Source organism: Nannospalax galili, unplaced genomic scaffold (assembly GCF_000622305.1).
Source record: "Nannospalax galili isolate Female #2095 unplaced genomic scaffold, S.galili_v1.0 scaffold747, whole genome shotgun sequence".
NCBI lineage: Eukaryota > Metazoa > Chordata > Mammalia > Rodentia > Spalacidae > Nannospalax > Nannospalax galili.
In genome coordinates, this window is record NW_008357686.1 from 710,701 (window position 1) to 734,330 (window position 23,630).

At 43.6% G+C, this 23,630-nt stretch overlaps 1 protein-coding gene across 3 annotated transcripts in view; it reads left to right on the plus strand.

The window, feature by feature from the left end:
- Hdac8 (histone deacetylase 8) overlaps positions 1 to 23,630 on the plus strand; it is a 246,386-nt gene that overhangs the window by 207,322 nt on the left and 15,434 nt on the right. For all 3 annotated transcript variants that reach the window (XM_017794979.2, XM_029557443.1, XM_008855551.3), the window contains one exon: positions 18,104 to 18,209. In XM_017794979.2, coding sequence (XP_017650468.1) covers positions 18,104 to 18,171 — 68 coding nt within the window. In that variant the 3' untranslated portion in view covers positions 18,172 to 18,209. The remainder of the gene's footprint in view (positions 1 to 18,103; positions 18,210 to 23,630) is intronic.

Genomic DNA, 23,630 nt, shown 5'->3' on the forward strand with positions numbered 1-23,630 from the left:
TCTCATGTTCTTTTTAATCCATTCATTGTTTGGGCTGTTTCCACTTTGGGATATTTTGAGTTTAAACAGATATAAAAATAATAAAGCAGGGGTGGAGAGGTGGCTCAACAGTTAAGAGCACTTACTGCTCTTCCAGAGGATGTGGGTTCTGTTCCCAGCACCCACATGGTCCTCAACCCCAGTTCCAGAAGATCCAGATACCCTCTTCTGGCTTCCACAGGCACATGGTGCACTTACATACATGCAGGCAAAACACTCATACACATAAAATAAAAAAATAGCTTAAAATTTTGAAATAATAAAGTACTACATGGATAGATTTTGAAACATTCACTAAATGAAAAAAGAAAAAAGGCATATATTATGATTCCTTTATATGAATTGTCCAGAATCTGCACATCCATAGAGACCAAAAAAACAGATTCTTGGTTGCCAAGGGCTGGAGGAAAGGTAAATAAATGGCTGGTGGGCATGAAGCTTCCTTCTGAAGTCATGAAAATGGTCTAGAATTAGATACTGATTGCACAACTTTGTAAATATACTTCTTGTGAATATACTAAATCATGTATTATAAAAAGGTACATTACATTTCAAAGAAAAAGAAAGGCAGAGGGACAGATTTGACCTGTGAACTGTTATTTGCTGACACTTCGTCTAGAACAATGACTTTTGGATTCACATACACCAGAGATAGGATTCTAATTTTCAACTTATAAGCTCAGTGGCCTTGGACAAGTTACTTAATAGCTTTAAGCCTCACTTCTTTATATAATGAGACTATGTCCAGTATCTCCCTCTTATTGTGAGAGGATAAAGTTGGGTCAAATATAAACTCTGTGAAGTTACTCTTATCATGAAGACCTTGAGCTGGCTGGCTTTCAATACACATGAATGAATAAAGGATTTAGCTCTGTTGCTGACTCTGGGCAACAAATAACAATAACAGGCCCTTTTATACATATTTATTATATGTTGGGTACTATTTCAGAAATTTATCACATTTCATACATACATAGCACTATCATCCTTATTTCCCATATAAAAAAAAACTAAGGCAGAGAAAATATAAATAATTTACCCCAAATCATACAAGTGTCAAATAGTGTAACCAAAATTAAAATCCAGGTAGTCAGGCTCCAAAGTCTGTGCAATAACTATTGAATGTAAATCGTCACATCACCAAGTTTAAAATATAACCAGGGATACTGATTCTGTTTCTCCCTTTGATATTTAAGTACACACTAGCAACTCTATTTACCAGCACTTGATTTAGGATGTTTTCTAAGTCTCTAATGATGCTCTTCTAGAAAGCATGTTTATTCTTCCATCCATCTATCCACTCATGTATTCATCAGCATGTAAAAGTTCCCTTCCATGCAGCCTGTGCTAAAAAGACACACTGCCCTCCAAGAGTTCCATCTATCCGGAAGAGAATTATAATTCACGGTAGTCTGACCCATGGTAGAGACTGTATATGAGGGTGCAATGGAACAAGAGAAGACCCAGAAGTGGCATTGGGGATAGGAAGGGGAAGGGCCTATGATCACTTCCTGGAGGAAGCTACAGCTGAAGATTTCAAAAGAGCTGTGTGTGTTACTCAGGTGGAAGAGGTTAGAATAAAATCAAGAATGAGGTTAAAGATTATACACAGGCCAAGCAGCCCAAGGTCCCTTTGTAAAATGTGGGGAACCAATGACAGTCTAGAAGGATCAAAAGCCTGGTTGAGAGGAGTGGGGGTGGGCGCAATACATGAAACAGCTCATAAAGGCTCAGGTATGCGAGTTTAGTCCTAAGCAACTAACTCTCCAGCATTCTCTAACCCCTTGCCCTACTTTATTTTCCACTCTGCCATATTCTATACCTGTTGGTGATTTACTGCATGTCCTAGGAACACTAGAGACAACAAAGACAATTAACATACAAAACCCAACCTCTGGGATCTTACAAGCCAGCAGGGGACCTAGTACATGGACATGAGCACCTACTCACCTATTCCATTCACTTTATGATTTCTCTCTCAGAACCTTCACACTGTCCTGTAACCATTCAAAATTCCCCAGTCCTTATACACATTTCCCTACCCAAGCCATGAATTCCACTTTCTAAAAGTGAGTCCTGTTCCAATATACACCTATCCACCCTCCTTGAGTCCACCCATGCAAAGTCCCATTCCCAGAAGCGCCTGTGTGTGCTAAATGTTACCATGATCACATTAGTACATTAATCACTGCTAGTGCAGTCTGTGCTACATGATTCTTTAAGTTTTAATTATGGAAACTTTTGATAAATATAAAGGAAAAAGTACAATGAACCCCAATGTACCTACCTCCCAGCTCCAACAATTGTCAAAAACCATGATTCTATTCTGTTCTCCATTTTTTTCTGTAAATGGCCTATAAATATGTGTCTCTAATAGATAAGGATCTTTCCTTGTCTTAGAGGGTCTGGGGTATGCTGAGAATTGAACCCAGGTCCTCAAAGAGTGCTAAACATGCACTCTACCAGTGACCTACATCCCATCCCAATAAGAATCTGTTCTTAATCACAATATCATTATCAAACTTGGCAGAATTCGTAATATCTTATTATCATCTAATACTGGTGTCTGTCACATTTTACCCAGTTGTCTCAAAAATACCTTTTTATATAGATTTGTTCAAATTGGAATCTAAACAGGACCTATAATTTTTTTTTTCATCTTTTTTGAGACAGAGTTTCCCTGTAGCCCCAGCTGGCCTGGAACTCACTATGTAGACCAGGCTGGCTTTGAACTCACAAAGATCTGCCTGCCTCTGCCTCCCAAGTGCTGGGATTAAAGGTGTGTGCCACCACACCTGGCAAGACCTATACTTTTTAGGTTCAAGGATACTTCTCATAGAAACCTCATGGAAAAATGGGAGCTACTCATCTTGAATCCCCTGTGAACATCCCAGATTCTCTAGCCCTAGGAATTTAGGACAGCATCCCCTGGCCAGAGGAAACAGCTATCCATTCATCCATACCCCTTTTCAGATAAATCTTTTATTCCCTAATGAGGTGTGAAGGAACAGGGAGAGGAAAGGAAGAGAAGCCAGAGGAACACCCTGCAACCCGGTATCTGCCTCCTGCCCACTCACCCTCAGTCCTTACCCCCTACTGATTGACTTGGGACATCTCTGGTCCAGGTATATGATAGTAATCATAATTACACTTATTATTGGGAATTACTTACCATTATGCCCAATTACACTACAGTACAATAATCATTATGTGTATCATTAAAAATGTGTCAGATTGACTTTGTCATGACTTTTATTTCAATACTAAACTGCTCTGGGAGGCACTGCTTTCAGAGCTTGTTGCTAACTGATCCCTCTTGGGAGGCAGGAGACCAGCTGTTGGGAAGCCCACAGCCGAACATCCCATCCTATCCCTTTCTGTCTCCCCTTTCAGTGCTACCTGCTACCATGTGTGCTAGCTTTGGGCAGCCCAGGCCAGAGGTGTGGGCCTGCCCTTCTTCCCCAAAGACTCTACATCTAAGCTTGATGCAGAGTAAATTACACTTACAGGCAGAAACAGCCAGAACAGCAAAAGCCTCCAGGCTCCACCAGCGTCAACTGCTGCTTCCTCTATCCACAGGGATGTAGTCAAGTTTATTGACTCATATCGTGGCACATCATTATTCTCCCCATTTTGGGGATAGGGAACGTGAAATGAGCTGATATGTCTAAAGCCATTGAGTTCATTGTTAGCAGAACCAGAGGCTGTGCGTGCTGAGCCAGAGCTGTGGAAGCCATGGCCAGGTCAGACTCCATCCATGAGGCATTCCTCTGTAGTAACAGATGCATATTCAAGTTCCAAACCTACAAAACTATGCTGCTATGCAACTCCTAAGAAACAAGCATAGAGAGTTGAGTTAAGGGCTAGGGGTGGGAGCAGCACTTTCCAGCTCTCATTTTTTAACTTTGAGAATCGGGCTGAGGGCCTGAACCAGAAGACTACTAAAGCACATGCGTCCTCCACACGTTGTCTGGCCACCCTAGCAGTAGATTTCTCACTGCTTGCTCTGACATCAAGGTAGTCACTAATCAGGTAAACCCCATGTTGAACATAGAGCCAGGGGCCTAATAAGCCTTCCCCCTGGGTCTTGTGTAGAGCCAGAGAGTGAGTTCAAGCCCTGAATGTGGGGTATTTCCATGCCCAGCTGGGTACCAAGAGCATCTTTGTGCCATGTAGTTCTGGCTCCTACATTCCCAGGCTAATGGGGAAGAAGAGACTGTAAACAGATATGCTAGAGTGAACCAGAGGACTAGAAAAGCCCTTGTGGGGGACACCAAAGAAGTAAATGAGAAACTCTGCCTTTGGAGACTCAGTGAAGGCTTCAAAGAGGTTGAAGAGGTTGAGCCGGGTCTTGAAAACTGAGCAGGAATGATCTAGGCTAAGAAAGGAGGGTGAGGCATTCTCTGCAAAGGGAATGACGAGCAGAAAGGTAGGGAAGTGTGACGGAGCGTGAAGGAACCCAGGATCCTTTTGCAAATGTAGGGTAAACAAGTAGCCGTTAATGTACCTCATGACCTTAATAATTTCAGGTCAGACTTCAAGGTTGACCATCACTCCTGTTTACTGGTTTTCTATGACCTTTGCTTCCCTTTGCTATGTTGCTTTTGTGGCAGTCTGTTGATCATTTTGCAGTTCCCCTGAACCTAGCTCCAAAGTTTATCTGAAACATGCCATTTCATTCTGATCATCCTAAATTTTGTGCCATCACCCTGGCACACTGAGTGGCTTAGCAGCTCTGTAATTCCAGTTTTTTGGAGCAGCAAATGAACTTTTTCCTCTTTAGAGTTAAACCCAAGAAAGCAGGGCCTGCAGTGGAAAAGAATGACACAAGATCTTTGTGGCCCCTGGACTCAATGTGCTAGGCTTTGGCTGCCTGCGTCTGTTGACCAAACATCATGTTTGTTTAGCTGCTGACCGTCATCTTCTTTAGAGGGACATTAAAACTCTGTCAGTTTGAGTGTGGTAAGGTGATGAATCATCCTTTTGTGGACTCTTAAATAAACCTAGAGGATGAGCCTAAGTGTACCTTTGCTAATCTGTTGATGAGGAAAGCCACAGAACCTTGAAGGAGCCTGATAGTCATGAGTTGGAGATTTTTGTCATAGAAGAAAAGCGCTTCACTTGGCTAACCCCTAGCTGGAATGTTTCTCCAGATATCTTCCTTTGAGCCTCAGAAACAACCCTTTAAGAATAATGGGATAGGAGATTCATGTCCCCATTTTATCAGTGTGGAGACTAAACCTTAAGGGGTTGAGTGATACCAAGCAGTTCCCATGTTGGGAACCAAGCCCTTGGTGATAGTGCTAAGGAGACTTCCCAGGGTGGGTGAGCCATGGCAGCACTCACACCTTTACAGGACAGCGGGCTACACTAAGGCAACATCTGTGGACTGGCTTCTGCATGCTGTTCACAGCAAGCTCACCTTAAATGGTACCAACGGATGTTTGCCATGTTCACACCAAACCAGTGCAGTAAGGAGATAAAGAGTGATAAAGAGAAGCCTTGATGAGCAAATCCCCCTCCAAGACATAAGCTACTCACTCCCTTCTCACCAGCAGGCTCAAGTTCAACCTGCATAAATCTATTTTAGTGTATTTTAATTGCTTGTAAACTGAGTGTTTCCTGGATATGCCATTGACCATGAATAATTAGAATCATTTCAATGACTAGGTTTTCGAAAGTGAATGGGTGAGCAGACAAAAAGGGCTGCTCAGAAGTGAGAGTCATTTGTTAAAGGCTGAGTGGAAGCGTTTGTCTCAGCCTTCTCTGGTTTTGTTTTGTTTTTGTCATGATGTCACTAAAGCCGCCTGTTTTTCAGCTACTCTGGCTGCCCTTTATTTTTTATGCATCTCTCAGGTTAAGTAATGCCAGCTGCTGACAGCAACCAGGCCCAACTAGCCACATGTTACATTCATTCATTCACTCAGCAAAACTGTACAGAGCACCTATAGGCCAAGCCCATATACATCTCTGGGAGGAAGAAAGGAATAGGACCCAGTTCTCACTGTTGGGGCAGAGACTGCCCAGTAAGGGAGAGAGACACATACATATACAAACTGTTACACTTCATTGTGATAAGTGTAGAAGATTGGGCACTGAGCTGTGGGAACAAGGGGAGGAACCTGGTCTATCTTGACAGAGGACTATGCAGCAAACACCTAACCTTCAGCAATGGCTCAGGGGAGGCAGCAGAGTTGAACAGACAGAGTGGGAGAAACACTGCAGCTCAATGGAACCACAGAAGAGGAGATTTAGACCAGCCTTGGTGTAAGATAAAGCTTGAAAAGTCAGTCAGCTGGGCCAGACTGAAGGCCTTTTGTGTTTCTTGCCTTAGCATTTGGACTTGGCCTTGAAGTCCGTGAGGGAGCCCACAATGGTTCTCAGGCAAGGGGAATGACATGATCAGATCTGAATTTCTGACAGAAGGCTCAGAATAGGTGGGAAGACATGGAAATGAATTAAAAGCTGACTCCAACAGTACAACTTGATTTGGCTTCCTCTTCCCTATGCCCTATAGGAGCCCCTTGCCTGCACCCCTGTAGTGGCACTTCTCTTAGATCATTGTGATTGTTCATTTGCAGAACTGTCTCTGCATCTACTTGTGAGGACAGGAGCCGAGTGACATTCATCTATTCAAGGCTATCCCTGGAATACAGGAGTTCTCAGAAAACATAGGTATCATGTAAGTCAGTAAGCAAAGGAATTGATAGGTTCTAAGAAAGTACAGGCCCAGTTTGCCCCGAGTGATCTATCCAATGGATGTGTCGGTGAAAAATCCCACTCTGATGGAGTTTTTTGTCCATCCATGGTTTTGCCTTCTCTCTGTCATGCCCATCAACCTGTCAGTAGTCAGCATAAAAGGAGCATGTGCTATTTGAAGAAGAGAGTTGCCCAGAGGACTGTGTTGGTGCTGATTTTGACCCAGTCCTCTGTTTTCCCTCTATGAGCAAATTTTTTGGGAAACAAGATCTCACTTTGTAGCCCAGGCTAACACTGAATTCACAATCCACTCACTGTCCTCTTTCCTCAGCCTCCCAGGTCTATAGATTAATTTTTGATGACGTCTTTGACTATATCTTCATCGTCCTCATTCTAGTTCTCCTGCCTTTCTTGCTCTCTCTCCCTCCTACCTAGACTTTATACATCCTTCAGGGCAGCTCTATTGCCTCCCATATCCTCATGAAGCCTTATCTATTGCACAGCCCTCACCCTCACAATTCACAATTCCAAATTCAGAATTCCCATTACCCTAGAGAGGTGAGTCACCTCTGTTATTCCTTCACTGTAGGTTCCTGCCTGTGTCTGCATTCCCTACTAGATGGTAAGCCCTTCAAGGCCAGAGGCTGTATCTGCTGTGGTCACTATTGTCTCCCAGCACCCAGAACACTGCATCCTGCCAAGAGATAAACATTGGGTGTTTTCAAAGAGTCTGCACAGCACCGTGCTTTTTCTCAGGCTGTCCCTGAGAGAGAATGCCAGTTCTGGGAGTGCCCTGGGTCTCTTCCTATCTCCTTGCACATAGTTAGATAGAAGGGATTTTTTTGTTTGTTTGACAAATAGTAGGGACAAAAATCTTTGCTCTTCAAACAATGGGAAGATCACAGGGCCGGAGATCTCTTAAGCCAGAGCACTGAAGGTATTTTGAAAGCACAAAACCCAGTGCTTCTAAACAAGTCACAAGGACACAAACCCGGTAAGGGCCATAAATTCAAATCCTTTCTGAGGGGCATTTTTTATGGTGGGACTCACCCATGGTGCTGAGTGAACAAAGGTGAATATTCTCTTTGAAGGGACATAGACTGGATTGGGTCTACTTGGAACACATTAAGCAATTCAAGTTTTCCAGAGGAAAATGTTCCACAGATAATTTTAAATGTAAGTCAGAGAAAGGAAAAAATATCAGCTAGACCCAGACATGCAGGGCCCCTGCACAGATGTAATCAAAACAGCAACAGAATCTGTGCACTCTTGCAGAGAGCAAGAAGAGAAGCTGAGGGTATGACAGAGGAGAACAGCACTTCAGACACAGGTGAAGAAAAAAAAAGGGTCCAGAGAAGGATTGGGTAGAGCAGTGATGACAGAAAGAAGAGTGTCAGAAAGGGTTGGGGGAGTTTGGCATGGCATGTGCTGGTAGGAAACCAAATAGAGTGAATGATAGCTGAAAAGAAGGCATTACATTAGAAAATTAGGAGGTCACTCTTGGTCTCTGATCTCTTCCTGCACCCTATCTCACCCCTGGCATCAAGACTGAATTTGAGGCCTTGTTCATGCAGGCAAGCACTTTACCACTGAGCAACATCTCTAGTTCTTTTTAACTTTTTTATTTTGATGCAGGATCTTACTAGGTTGCCCAGGCTGGCCTAGAACTCACTCTGTTGGCCAGGCAATCCTTGAATTTGCAATCCTCCTGCCTCATCCTTAGATTATAAATTTGCACCACCAGGCCTGGCTTACTCTTGGTCTTCTAATGTAGGAATAGCAAATACAGATAGGACACACCTGACTCCAGCTCCACCCTACCCACCATATACCCCCCCTAGGTACATTTAAAATTGAACATGGCACATATTCCTGCTGAATCTAGATGCAACCTCAGAATCCTCCTTAACACAGTACCCCGGGTAGCTTTGACCAATTAATGAGAGCTGCCACTAAGCTGAAATCTCATAGGGTAGGGGATAAAGCCAGACTGCAGTAGGTTGCAGTATCTGAGAAATGATGGGTCAAGGTGGTGAAGAAAAGGGAGTTAAAAAGCTTAGGGATTGAGAGAAGGTGGTTTCTTGGCATAGTGTAAGGATCCAACCAAGGTAATGGATACTTATCCTCCAACAGAATAAATTTTCAGAGTCATCCTCCAGCAGTAAGCCAGGCAAAACAATATCCTTATAATTCCCATCTTTTATCCCCACCCTTGGCCAAAGGAAAGCTTAATGTTAAAAAAAAAAAAAACTTCATGTGTAGACTTATTTCCAAAATATTCATTTGAGCAACAGAGACATATGGTATAACCAAAGTTGGCCCAGCATGTACTTATGAAAGAGGAATTCTCTCTAATAGTGGAAATTTGAGCATCAGTAGTGATGTGGGAAAAGAATTAGTCTTGGCCAGGATTCTTCTCCTAAAACTATGCCCTGAGGGAAAACTTTGGCCTTCAGGGAGAACCCTAGAGGGCTGGCAACCTTGTCTCTCCTGCCTCCTCAACTCTTCCTCCTTCCCCTCTCCACTGTAGTCCCCATTTTAATAGGAATGTGCTGAGCATTTACTATAAGCCAGGCACTGTTCGTGCTTTCTATGAATTAACTCATTTATTGCCACAAAGACACTTCTGTCACTTTGTCCTTCTGCCTTTCTTCCCCACCACTTCTAATTTCTCGTCACTCCTTTCCATTTTTCTTTATCACTTTCACTTGATCCTTCTCTTGATCTGTCTGTCTCTCTTTTGCCTTCAGAGTTTTTGGAGACAGGCTGAGTTCTTCCAAACTCATCCTTCTTTAGGTAGAGCAGACATTTATACAGAAATTGACTTTAGTCACTGCTCATCACATTTCTTTGTACAATAGATAAAGCCTAAAAAGAATGAAGAATATCTAGCATTAACTAATTATGTTTCTTCAACATTTACTATAAGCCAGGCACTGTTCCAAGAGCTTTATGTAAATTAACTCATTTATATTACAACCCTATAAAGTACGTTCTGTTATTTTTCCCATTTTACAAACAAGAAAGCCAAAGCACAGGCTAGTTAAACACATTTTCTAAGATTACACAGCTAGTAAAGAGCACAGGAGATGTTATCACACATGACTCCGGAAGTCCTGCTCTTTAGCTGACTGCTTCATGACTTACAGAAAGCCCACTGGGCTGAAAGCCTGAAGCCATGGGTTCAAGTTCACAGCTGTGACAGTACTCTGTAGTATTAGCATTCTGATCTTGGAGAGGTCACCTAATTGTCCAGTGTCTCACATATGTGAGGGTATTTTATTGTACTTGAACCAATACATTTATTTCATTTATTTCTGTCTCTCCTGTAATTATATCTTTCTCTTGATTTTCATCTTGAAAACTGTTACCAGGCATTCTTCTTTTCAGCTTTTTTCAGGGTCTATAATGATGCTCAGTACCTAAGCAAATACATGCTTATGTGTGTATGCACTGATAAGTACACACACATGCATAGATTGCTGTGGACTGGCTAACTCGGGAATCTTACTAATAAGGTTAACTTCATCAACAGGCTACAGATACATGTACAAGAAGCCTGTAAGTTCATTGTCTAATGAAATAAGACTTGTTAATATTGGGCATGTTCTCTACTTAAATGTAATTGGTGTTCAAATAAGATAACATTTCCTAGATTTACTTGATTATTTTTTGTAATAAACTTTTTTAAGAGCCAGAGTTAAAATGGCATTAAACCATCTGAATAAGGGCTGGGGTGCAGTTCAGTAGTAGAAGGCATATTTTGTATATGCAAGGTTCCATCCCCAGCACCACAAATAAATCATTTACTACTTCCTTCATTTCAAATACACAGTTCTTGGCACACTAGGTTCTGGTGTATAAGCCTTAGCATCAAGCAGTTCTCTGCACAGTAAGCAAGGTCAGGCCTACAGGTGAGATGTACATGGAGTTGAGATAGGACACCACATTTTCATTCCAGTAACTAACAGTTTCTGTTTTCTTCCATCCTCACATCCATCTAACATTGTCTCTCCAATAGCACATATCACTCTGACCTTCTGGTCATGATCTGGACACTCCTACCCTCCATCCTCTGCCTACTAGCAATTGCCTTTGATGTGCTGCTTCCTGCTGGTTCAATCCAACGGCTAATGGAGTTATTATTTTTGTTTGTTTGTGTTGTAAAGCCATGGCAATAAAATTTACTCCCAATAATACCACTGCAATTTTATGTTCTTAAAATGTACCATCAATGACATATGCAATAACCGAATTTCCTATAAACAGAAATGGTTTTTTTTTCTGGGAAAAAGAGGGCTTTTTTGTTTCCATCATGGTTGGACCTAGGTTCTTTGATGGAGTAATTGGTGATATAGGAAAGGTTGAGAAGCATCATATGAGACCATGTTAGGGTTCAAAATGCTGGTATTATGTTATTCTGGTTCTGATGAGTTCTGTTCACTGGGTGATCTAGGACAAGAAATGGTCTTCCTGGCCAGGGCCCAAATTACTGTCACAGGCACAGTGTTACCAAATGAAAACAGAAAAAAAGTCTCAGGGGTCTAGGAAAGAGCTCGGCAATAGCCCTCGACTTGTCCTGATAGAATTAAGGATAATTTTTAGGGAAAGGTAGAACTCGAGTTAAAAATTAGAAGTTTGAGAGCCACTTAGAATATTCCAGAAAAAGAGCTAGACAGAAGCAGTACCATTAAATCTTCAACTGGCTAGGTAATAAGGAGGCTGCTCTGGCCCCAGAGACGAGTTATGCTGCTTCTTGTCCCTGGGATTCCGGGAGACTTCACGTTACTACTCTCTTTCTTCCTCTCTGCTGTCTTTTTTCCTACTATTCACTGGATCTTCTTATCCTTCAATTGCCTTCTAAATGTAGAGCTTCTAATTGTGTGCCCTGGTCCTCTGTTGTGACTTCACTTCCACACACTGCTGTCATATGTCTAGCTCCCTACCAAACATCATGGTTGAGATGCCCTATTGCCATGTCAAAGCCAGCTAACACCAAGCCCACCATCTTCCCTTGACCAGTATTGCACTACTTATTAACTTACCTCAGGCACTCCATTTCTCTCAGTAGTACTGAGGTTCTTCCACTCACCCTGGAGTCAACTCAACTTCTCTGCACACTCTCTTCCTCCACAGCCAACCAACTGCCAAGTCCTGTTGTGTTTCCCTTCAAGAGTATCCTATCTACTCTGCCCCACAGCAACTGCATGGTTCAAGTCCTTGCTGCTTCTCCCTTAATACCACTGTGTTCACCTCCACATTAATCATCAGCCTTTCTGTGCTTCAGCTTGGCCTCGTAACTGTCATATAAAGTCCTGTTCCCTCAACTTCAAGGTCAAAGTTTCCCAAGCTCTCCTCTTCCAACTCCAGTAAGCTCATGGGTACTTTGTCCCCACACAAATCTTGATTCTCTTGCCTCCTTTAACTAACTTCCACCACGTACACTCCATCACTGTCCATTTGCCATCACTCTCATCCTTCAAGACCCTAATCCTCCCACCTGGATATGAATTGCTGTGTAATCCCAATCACACTTCATTTTATTCATGCAACAAATATGAATTGAGTACCTATTTTCTGGGCCTTGTGCTAATAGTTGCAGGTAATATAAAGATGCATCCAACAGTACTTTTCCCCAGTAACTCTCTAATCAGTCACAAAGACAGATATAACTAAGTCTAAATTTCTCTAAGGCTGCCCCTGCCTCCATCCTCTGGGCCCTTTTCCCTTAGCCTGTAAATATACTCAAGACCTTCCCATCTTAAATCACCCACCTTCCCTGAGCCCCATCCTAATCAAAGTCCTTTAAAATATTGTCATTCTCCTCTCACTTCCTCCTATCCAAATCCTTAGCCCCCTCCAGTCAGGTCTCTATCCACACCATCTGTGAACTATATTGTAACTATAGTCTCTTTCCCATGGACAAATGAAGAAGACACTTTCAACCCTCCTCTCACTTAAACTGTGAGATTTCATCTTATTGCCAAAATTGTTTCCACTCCTGCCTACCCTAGAAGTGTTCAGGCTCCCCATGATTCTTTCCTATACTCTCTTCTCCCTTTTGTCACAGGCACCCTACCTGGATAGCCATGGTAATCTCATCTGATTCCTTAGCTTTTCTGTCACTGGTAATTCCCAAATCTATAACACAGGTGATGTCAGAAGCCTACTCTCTCCCTACACTGGGCCTACTCTCTCACACAGACCACTGTCACTAGGATCCTGACCCTGCATGTGCTCACCAGCAGACCCCCCCCTACACACACCTGCATCTGACCCGCAAACCTTTTGGCCCCTCAGGCTATACTTTCTTAATGTTTCTCCCTCACAGTCAGAAATCTTTCACTCTCCCCTCTTCCTTATTCCCCATATCCAACTTTCTGTTTCATTCTGTTGATGCTATCTTTGAAGTTTTTCTCTCTCCATTCCTCCCACAAGTGGCCCTATCCCAACCCTATGAGCACCCCTCAGGATTACAGCAACAGCTTCCTAACCGGTGAGCCTATTCACATTCCTCTCTCAAACACCAGCAATCTCCACATGGGAGCCAGTGAGCCCACTCAGACACATGGATGGCCCATTCACTTCCTGTACCCCCCCAAGCTTCTACTCATTATCCCACATGTATTTATTTACCACCCATGAGATGCAAGCATTATTTTAGGAACTGGCAAAACAGCAGAGAATACAATGCTCTGTCCTGATGGATCTACTAGTCTGGGGTAAGAGCAAATGCCTTGGCGGGGGTCTACCATGAAGTTCTTGCTTGCCTCTCAGCCTGGTGGTCTGTTCCCTAGCCACAACTAATTATACCTAATTAGATGCTCTTCTGTTTGTTCCCCCTGCCTTTGCCCAGGCTCTGCTGGAAATGACTCCTCCCGACCCCCACCCTCCCTTGGCCAGACCGGCCAAGCCACTTCTTCTAGGTACTTTACCAAAGCAATCTCCAGAATGACCTCGTCTATGTGGCTTCTGTCCGTGCTTCAGACCCTTATCTTAAAATGGAAACAATAATAACACCTACCATATAGGTGGTTGTGAAAATTAAGTTATTCAGCCCATAAAAAGTGCTTAGACACTTTAGGTGCCTGATACATAAGCCTGTGATAAATGTTAGCTGTCATTACTTTTATTTTAACATTATTATTGTTATATATTATTATCATACCACTCATCTCACTGCTCAGCAATAACGTCTCCTATTAAGCCTGTCTTATTGTCCTTGTACTCTAGTGACTAACCTAATCTGCAACATACTAGGGAGTTACTAAAAGCTGAGGGAAGAATAGAAAGATCAGCTGATTTGGGTCTGTGGCCTGGGTTTCCCATGACCAAGCAGGATTATGGAGGAATAAAAGCAACCTCAAAGGCTTCTGCTGTTGTCTTTTTTACCAAGTTGTCATTATGTGAGCAACAACTGCAAAGGATTGAGCAAGAATGGAGCATTAAGTTGGATTGAACTGAACTAGAGGCAAACTATTTACATTCCTTTATTCATTGACTTGTGGGGTCAAGACTCAGTGCTTGTTATGACTACCCCAAAGCAGCCATTACCTTCAACCCCTAGCCCTTTGCCCCACCACATACTTTCCATTTGCCTTGGCTGCACTACCATGTTCCTCTCAAAATGTTTCTACTGAAGCCCAGGAAGCAAAAGGAATGCTTCAGGGAAAGGGAAAGGGGTGGAGAGAGGTTAGCACCTCCCTTCTTCCTTTGCTGAGATCAAAGCCTGTATGTTCCCTTGAAGGTCGACTGGCCCCTTTCATCTCCTATCCAACTTGTCTGGATGGGACTGCTGTGTGCCCATTTCCTTTTCTCCTGGAGCTGAAGGGCAGTTCCAGGGTGGGACAATGAGCTATTTCTAGTGCTAGACAAATCCCTCAGCCTCAACATCTTTTTTGTCTACTATGATCATGTTTCATCTCCACCTCATCAGTTAGTAACAAATAGCAGAACCCTAGGACAAGAAACTATGAGAGGGGGCTGGAGAGATGGCTCAGTGGTTAAGAACACTGGTTGTTCTTGCAGAAGGCCCCGGGTTCAAATCCCAACACCCACATGGCAGCTAACAACTGTCCGCAACTCCAGTCCCAGGGCATTGCACGACACAGGTGCACTTATCTACATGCAGGCAATACACACATACACATAAAATAAAATAAATAAATAAAAATTTTTTAAAAGTTAAAAATAAAAAAGAAACTATGAGAGAAGTCAGTTCCTCAGCTGGCCCTAGGCTAACCCAATGGCAGAAGCAAGTGGGGACAGACACCAAGACCACAGTCTTGGTCTGGAAGAAGGAACAGGCTCTTCTTTCCACATACATCTAGGCCCCAAGCACTTCACCCAGCATTCCTTAGGGTACAGAGGGGACAGGGTTAAGCAAGGGCCTCTTGCCCCAGGAGAAGGGAATTTACATTTATCAGTCTTACTATATCCAGGGCTCTGAGTTAGGTCCTTTGATAGATATTATCTCCTATCAGTCCAAACAGGTCAGCATTTATCATCCTTTGGGTGGAAATGATGAAACAGAGATTAACAAGTTTACCCCAGGCACACAGCTAAATCCAGGCGCCAAATTCCAGCTCGCCTGACCCCAAAGCCAGTGCTCTTTCCATACCGTCATACTGCCACCAAAGCCCGGGAAAGCTGTTCATGCTGAGGTGACTGAATTATTCCACACAATTAACCAAACACCTAGCTAAACCCTTAGTAAATTAACTTAATTCAACACACATTTAAGGGAAAACTGTGATGACTTGAGTTTGACTCTACGGGGTATGCAAAGAGAATATGACAGAAATGTCTGCTTTTACAGAATTTGTCGTCCTACAGTGAAGATGTAACAAGTACAAAAATTAAAGCATAGCAGAACATGGAGAAGAGGCTTTAAATACAGCCGACCTCTCAGTCTCACCTAAGCAAAGCCTCCAAGACTGGGACCAGCCAGCTGCCATTGCATAACTGGCTCCCAGCACAGGACTTTCTTAAACCATTTGAGTCCCCTAACCCAAGAATGGTGCAAATAAGCAAGATCTGAGAAAAAATATTTGATTGGCAAAGGTGGGGAGAAGTTTGGGAACCCAGACTTGGCTCTTACCTGCTTCAGCAGAGAATGGGTTATTGATGACTCTGACCACTGTGTGGCTCAGTCAAAACCAGGTGCAAATGAAGCCAGGATAAGAGGCTTAATCCTAGTAGAGCTGTTTTGTCACATGGCAGTCAGTTCTGGCCCCAGCTGACCATATGGTTACCATCTGTGTGCTCTGTCAAATAGGACTAAAGTAGTAGAGTATGGATAACCACATAGTAGGCATTCACAAGTGAGAATGTGCTGTTCCAAAACCTTGGCTCCAGAAAAAGAGCTTACAGTATGACTTGCTGACCAAGGATCCTCAGTGTCAGCTCTGCACGTGGAGATAGAGCACTCCTCCTGGACACCCTGCCTCAGATCTTTATAGTATTTTGATGCCAAGGGTATGGATCTCCTCTGAAGGACCTGCTTTGATGCAGCTGCCTGCCTTCTGAGGCTCTAAGCCTGCCTTTCCATACCCATGAGATGAGCACATCACTTAAGGAAAACAGGCCGCCACACCTGTTTGAAGCCTTCTCTTCTATGATTTGGACTGGGGGGCCCTCCTTGGCTAAAAAATACAAGCCTCTCAAGTTTCTTTCAGTCACAATGGGAGGGGGGACATGGTTTCTGGATGTGTTCCCCCAGGTAACCATTTGTCTGTTCCATATATGGATTTGGTAAAGACAATCTCTACTCAAGGTCTCTTCAATCAAACTCTTCCAGAATTTGAGGTGTTAGGTATCACAGAATGATAACTCCAATAAGAAGGACTAAGTGCCTCTCTTGTTCTAGGTCAGTATACACAAGTGGCAGGAGAAGCATTGACACTATCTTGGTAATTTTCCTTTAAATTAAATGTGTAGAATTTTTTTCATGGGTGTGCAAAAGCTATCGCCCCATGAAATTAATCCCATGGATTCCCAAAAGACACTGTTAGAATCTCCAGAGATTGTTCCACAGTATCTCCCACAGTACCAGATGGCAGTATCCAGACTCTTAACAAAGATAATTTAATGACTGTGGCAATAACCCTGAGTTATTTCCAAGTTCTTTGAGTGACATCAAAATCATGACACATCAAGATCCCTGTTTTTATTCCTGCTATACCATTTTGGATTTGGTTTGGTTTGGTGTGGTGTGGTTTGGTTTGGTTTGGTTTTCAGGGAATTTAGATTTCCCTAGTTTACTTACCACCTAACAATGTCACTATTGAAAGCACACCATGTTAAGGACCATATGCTCTCTCTCCAGAGAGTGGGCACAAATACTATTTCTGTTGAAACCTAAACAGAAATAGCTTTGCATATTTCCCATTCAAAGACTGATTCCAATTGAATGATTCCCTTTGTCATGGAGTGTTTTTCCCCAAGTGGGCTCTAACAGAGGAGCTGAATCAGATATTGTGACTTACCAAAGGTTACAAGGAGTCAGCTAGTGAACTAGAAATAGAATCCACAAACCTTTATTTTCATTCCTTGAATTTAAAAACAAACTCTATTATAGAGAAAGAAAAACTGAAGTGGAGACTTAGTAGACTTATTTTTCCATTCCTGGAGTCAGGGATTCAAGACAACCAAAGCTAATAGGCTGTGAGGCCAAGGAGACAATAAAGTCAAGGAGCTGCCTGCCTTCAAGGAGTTGATGATCCAGTGGGGAGAGGAGAGATTAGACACTGTTAAAATGTGTCTATCCAATGCAGGATGTGCTTGTGGACACCTAGAGGACCCCTGAGAGATTCGTATCAATCTTTACAGCTTTCCCTGCAGCTGGTTCTGTGACCTGTATGTGATATACAGGCAAGCACTCTCTATCTGAATGGGGGCTGTGGTGGTTGGCGGAGAATCCGGGACAGCTTTGTGAAGGAGGTGACATTTGAGCTGTGCCTGGAAGATGGGCAGGTTTTTACACAGGCAGCAGGAATGGGGGGGGGGCAGGAAAGCAATGACAGAGCTCTTAAGGGAGAACAAAGCATGTGGAGAGCACTTTAGTGTGCTAGGGTACAGGGAGCATGAAGAGCTACAGTTAAAGCAGAAAGCTGAGAGCTGAGAAGAGAGCCTGTGGCTGCAAACTCCTAAATTTCACAGTGGCTGTCACTGAAGGTCTGAATGAGCAAGTATAGTGATGCCACAGGGCAGGGCTTCCAGCCGCATCATGTTGCTCTGCCCTGCGAGGCTTCTCTGGCCCTGTCGGGGGTGGTGAGTTTCTTTTGATTGTCCTGTTTGTATGTGGTTTGGTTTGGAGGTTTTATGTGGTTTCATTTGCTTTTTGGCCTTTCCCTTTTCCTTACAGTTTTTCACAGCATATGGTCCCGATTACGTGCTGGAAATCACGCCAAGCTGCCGGCCAGACCGCAATGAGCCCCACCGAATCCAGCAAATCCTCAACTACATCAAAGGTGAGTACCACCCTCCAGTCCTGCCCTCCTTATTCTACCCAGTGTGTGGTGGCCTGCCACTGGGGGCTTCCTCAAATACCATTTGTCTTTTGGCTGCTAATCATTTCACTGGCTTGGGAAGGAAACCTCTTTTTGGCCTGACATCTTGTAGCCAGAATTCTGCACAAGCCACTTTGGTTGAGATTGTCATTTGGCCAGCTAATGTCACCTTCAGAAAAACAAAAGGTTGAGTTTCAAGGCATCTCCAAGGAAAAATCACTTCCAAAATATTCCCTGACATCCTTTTTCTTTAAAAAAAAAAAGCCAACAGTAAAACTATCTTTATGGAGTATTTACCTACCACTCCATGTCCAGCACAGCAAAAAAAAAAAAAAAAAAAAAAAAAAAAGGTAAAACAAACAAAAATCCTCTTTAAGTTGAGGGAAATTCAACTGAATTTAGACTTCAAGGGTTGGAGTAGGGAAGGAGTTCCCGTTCTCTTCCAGTATGGATGGTCTTTTGGTCTAATAGAGCTTTGAAAGTCTATGGAACTCCAGTGAGTAATCAGGAATTTTAGTGCCCTCAGAGAGGGTTCTCCAGCTTTGCTGGAATGCAGGGGCTAGAGCTGCTGCTCTCTCTTTCTTCCCCAAGGCTGGCCTAATGTGATTCTGTCTGCAGGGTAGAGAGGATGGCAGTCAGGGTCATACTGTCCACTAGCTGTTCAGGATCACTGCCCTCAGCTTTCCATTAGTGCTCCCCTACCAGCTACTATGTTTTAAGTATCTTGGAATAGCTCGTTGTGTGTGTGTGTGTGTGTGTGTGTGTGTGTGTGTGTGTGTCCATCCTATTGCAGAATTAGGAGGTTGAAGGTATCATATTTCTGTCCCAAGGAGTGAAATTCCCTTGTTTATTCATAAAATGACAAAGATGGTGCCAGTTCCCCTACCTTTGACTCCTCAATGGAATGTAATCTGTGTAAAAGAGGCATGCTCAAGGCTGGGGTTAGTCCGAGGGAGCATGCAGTTTTCTGAGGGTCTTCACTGAGGGCTATACTAGACCATATCCACTACCAGAATGTAATCAATGACAACAGCAAAGCCTCTGGCAAAGACTCCATTTCCTGGGATCCTTTGACCAGAGAATTTTTTCTATGCTAATGAGCTATAGACTCTGATAGTTACACTCACAGCTCATTGCCCCTTGTAAGGCTCTATAACCCAGCCTTCTTCTGGCTCTGATGTTTCAGATGACTTCCCTGTGATCTCACAATGGCTACTAATTCCACAAGTCCTCAATTTCTAACAAATCCTTCTCCCTTTGCCAGTCTTTAAGGCCTTCAAACTTCTTCCATCTCTGGCCCTTCTCACTGTGCTACCGCCCAGTTGAAGGCTAGCAATCTGTACCCCTTTCCTGGCTTCCCTCTGCTCCTCTCTGACCCAGAACACAGTTCGTTTCCCTTGAGGTTGACTCTGGACCAATTTCTCCTATCCCTTTCTTCTACCTTTCCACTTTTCCATCCTGGCTCTAAATCCTGGAGGAGCCCAAACAAAACAATGGAAACAGAAACCACACATGCTTCTGCATCATGTATACACTTATGTGTCTGCCTTTGCTTCCCTGAACACATTCCCAGGCATACAACTAGAGACAGTGGAGACATTTGCTATTTGGGAAGTGGAATTGGCAAGTGAGAGATGTGAGGAAGGTAATGTAAAGAGAAGGGATTGAGAACTAGGAAAGTTAAGAAGCCTAAATGAGGAGCAAGGGAGAGAGACGCAAGATAAAAAGCTATGCCGAGGGTTAGTTTAAAAAAAAAGAATACACCCTAGAGGACATGGAATTTTCATGGAAGTCAGGTTTTTTAAATGTATTTAATGGATTGTAACAATGAAGTTCAACAGGGAGGAAACATCCAAGCCTGGATCCTCAAAAGGGGCTGCACACATGCAAAATGGGAAGATGAATCTTAACAGCATTTTGTCTAAAAGAGAATTAGAGACAGTAGTTGACACGGAGCTCAGTATGAGTCACCGGGTCAAGGTGGCCTCCAGAGATGCTAATGCAGTTATCAACCTCCCTTTAAAAGGGCTCTAGACAAATAGGAGCATGTTACAGGAGGTCAGCCAGTCTGGGGAAAACACTGGAGTCCAGGCTCCAAAAGGTCTGCTAGGAGGAAATGGGACTTTCTGGAGAAGAGAAAACTTGGGGGGACATGAGCTCTACCTTATTTCTCTGTGAGGCTGTCACAGAATAGGACAGGGCCTTTATGGCTATAGGGCACAGGGCTAGACTTGTGAGTAGATATTATAAAAGGACTGATTTTCATTCAGTAGGAGGAGGATTTTATAACAATTATAGCTGTCAAAGTGGAACAGTCTGCCTTTGGGGGAGGGGTCCTTCCAATCCTAAGATTCTAGGACACTCTATGGTTGTAACGAAAGCATAGAGAAAATGCAAAGGCGCTAGTAAGAGCTTAAGTTGGCTGATGAGTCATAGTGTTGGGTGGGGAGGTACTCTTGAGTATAGGAAAGAACTGATATGGAGAAAAAGAAAAGCAAAGTCATTAAGAGTGGGTGACGTGAAGCCAGGAGGGTAGACAGCATGCAGTTACTCTAGAATTCTAGAAATGTTCAGATTTTCCATTCACCTTCCCTTTCACAGAGCCCTTATGTTCCTAGCTATGTAAATTGGCAAAGCACACAAGTCCAGAACCAACAAGAAAAATCAGTTCAATCTAGAAGATATGAGAATAGAAAGAAGTCCAAATGCTGCTTACCATGGCCAGCCTAAGCTACTATAGTGATACTGTGCCCATCAGCCTGGTGACACAGGCTGCCATCAGATAGTGTGTTGCCATGACAATGGTCGGTGTGGAAAGGCTGCTGAATTTTCTGTTTTCTGAAACATTTCCTTAACATGTCTTCAAGATTATCACTTGTTCTTATATGCAAAACCACTCAGTGGTGCTGGCCATTTCTCACTGTGCCTCCTCCAATCCCATTAAAAACAAAGAGCAGGGTGCAGATCACAGGTTGTTTAGGGGAGGTTGAGAGGGCAGTGAGAGGGTAGATGGATTCAGCCCTGTGAAAGGGAGCTTATATCCAGCATGTCTAGTTGAATTTGTTCAGCCTTGAATTTGGGGTTTTTTTTCTGTTTTTCACCATATTCCTTAGAAGCACAAAAAATGATATTTTAGTCTATTAGAAATCAAACCCCAGAAGGTTCATCTTACAGAATTGCATTCTACATGCCACAGAAGAGCTAAAGGCAGAGGCAAACGTAGGCCTCACCTTACCTATCTTTTCTGTCCATCAGTCTTACAGAAAGAAAAAAACACACAAAAAATAAAAGCATGGAGATTCAAGGTGTCCACTTTATAGGTAGAAAAGGTCTGTTTTGTTCTCACAAATTGTCCTTCTCATGCCAATGAACTACCCTAAAGGTACATGTCATTGTTCCCAAGGAAGTCCAGATTAGAGAGTGCATGACTGAACAACACAGTTGACTACTAGTGTGGAATCATCCTTGCCCCAGCTCCACATGCTTGGAGTTGTTTGCCTTTCCTCTGGTTAACATACTCTAGAGGAATTAGCTCACAGTGACCCTTCCAGAGCTGGAACACTGCAGATGTGTTCAATCCCCAGAGGGGCCCAGCTCCACAAGCCAGGCTAGCTTGCATGGGGAAATGGGGTAGAGGTACGAGGTTTGGTGCTCTGCAGTGCTGTTGGCATTTGAAGCAAATAAGGGGCCAACAGGGGCTCTGAGCTTCGTGTTACAGCCAGGCCTAACCCTTTGCGGAGGAAGGAGAGTGCACTGTGCATCTGAGTATGTACTGGAATTGAAACTAGAGGTTTCAACATGTGCTCCAGGTTCCCAGAACTGTACCCCAAAGTTTTCCTGAGATACAGAAAGAATGAATGAGGTCAGAAGGAAAGGAGGAGAGTACAAGGGGGGAAGAACAAGGCTTTGTTACACCTGCCCTTTCCAATCCTTACTGAAAGAGTCTGACAGTGTGGCAGGCTTGGGAGGGACTAAGTGCCTGATACAAGTGTGGGGAGAGAAAGCACAAGTGAAGTAAGAATAATAGCTACTATTTATTTTCCAGATGAGGAAACTGAGGCCCAGAAATGATAAATGACTTGGCCAAAGTCTCCTTCCTTCATTCAGCAAGTACTTATTGAGTACCTCCAGTGTGAGTCCCATTGAGCAAATGAACATTGGAGTAGACATTTGAACCCAGGTCTGTCTGAGTGGGCACTTTGGAGTCAGGCTCTTCAGCCTTTCTGGTTTCCCTCTTCTCCTTGGCAGCATTGCCCAACAAATGTACTCACCAGCCTTATGTGCTTTATCCAACGGCCCCCAGTAAACCCAAAGCACCTGAAATCTCACGTCTCCCTAGAAATAAGAGGAAGGTGGCCATGAACAACCCCTGAAGTTTTGGCCCCTGACCCTGGCCTTTTAGAGCTTCCCAACCCTCCACCCCTGCCATGCCTCCATCAGCCCCACCAGACTGAGATCTGGTGTTTCCAGCTCCATTCTACACTATGTAGCAAAGAACAGAAGATAGAAGGAGCCAGCTCCCCAGTTCCTGCTGCCTCCATTGTGCTGAGGCCTCAAGCTCTAGTCTATTTGCAATTCCACAGCCCCAAGCTGAGACCCTTTGCACATCTGCTGTTAATATTCTTGGAAGAACCATTGCATGAGGGGTGGGGAGAGCAGCACCTCTTCTTGCAGTGGGGGACTCAGGTCTAGGCATGTTCAAGACCTGCTGGAACCCTAGGCTCAAAGCAGTTCTCCTGCCTGGAGAGATACTACCCCACAGAATGAGATTTCCTCCCACACTGACCCTTGCCTCCTGAGAAGCATGATGATGAGTTGGGAGGCAGGCAGGGTTGATCCCAAGGATGCACTGATCATTTGCTTTAGGACTTCTTGGAAGGACTTTGGAGTAGGATTGTGGTGAATATCCTGAGCCACTTTGCGTGACTTTGGGTAAAGACCTCTGACGTCTATGCCTTTATCTCCCCTTCCTGTTCCCTGCCCTCTCTGTATCCTTCACCATCCCCCTGTGGTCTTCTCTAGGACCTGCCTGCTTGGCCTTTCCCACTGAACAGACTCCTATATTTACTTCACTAAAGAGTATAAGAAATGGGAAGGTTTGTTGTGGTTATCATTGCAAAGTAAGTTATAAAAATACCATGATAAGGGCTGGAGAGATGGCTCAGCGGTTAAGAACACTGGTTGTTCTTGCGGAAGACCAGGGTTCGAATCCCAGCACCCACATGGCACCTAACAACTATCCATAACTCCAGTCCCAGGGGATTTGACAGCCTTGTCTGACCTCCGCGGGCATTGCACGACACGGGTGCACTTACCTACATGCAGGCAATACACGCATACACACAAAATAAAAATGAATAAGTAAATTAAAAAAAAAAAAAA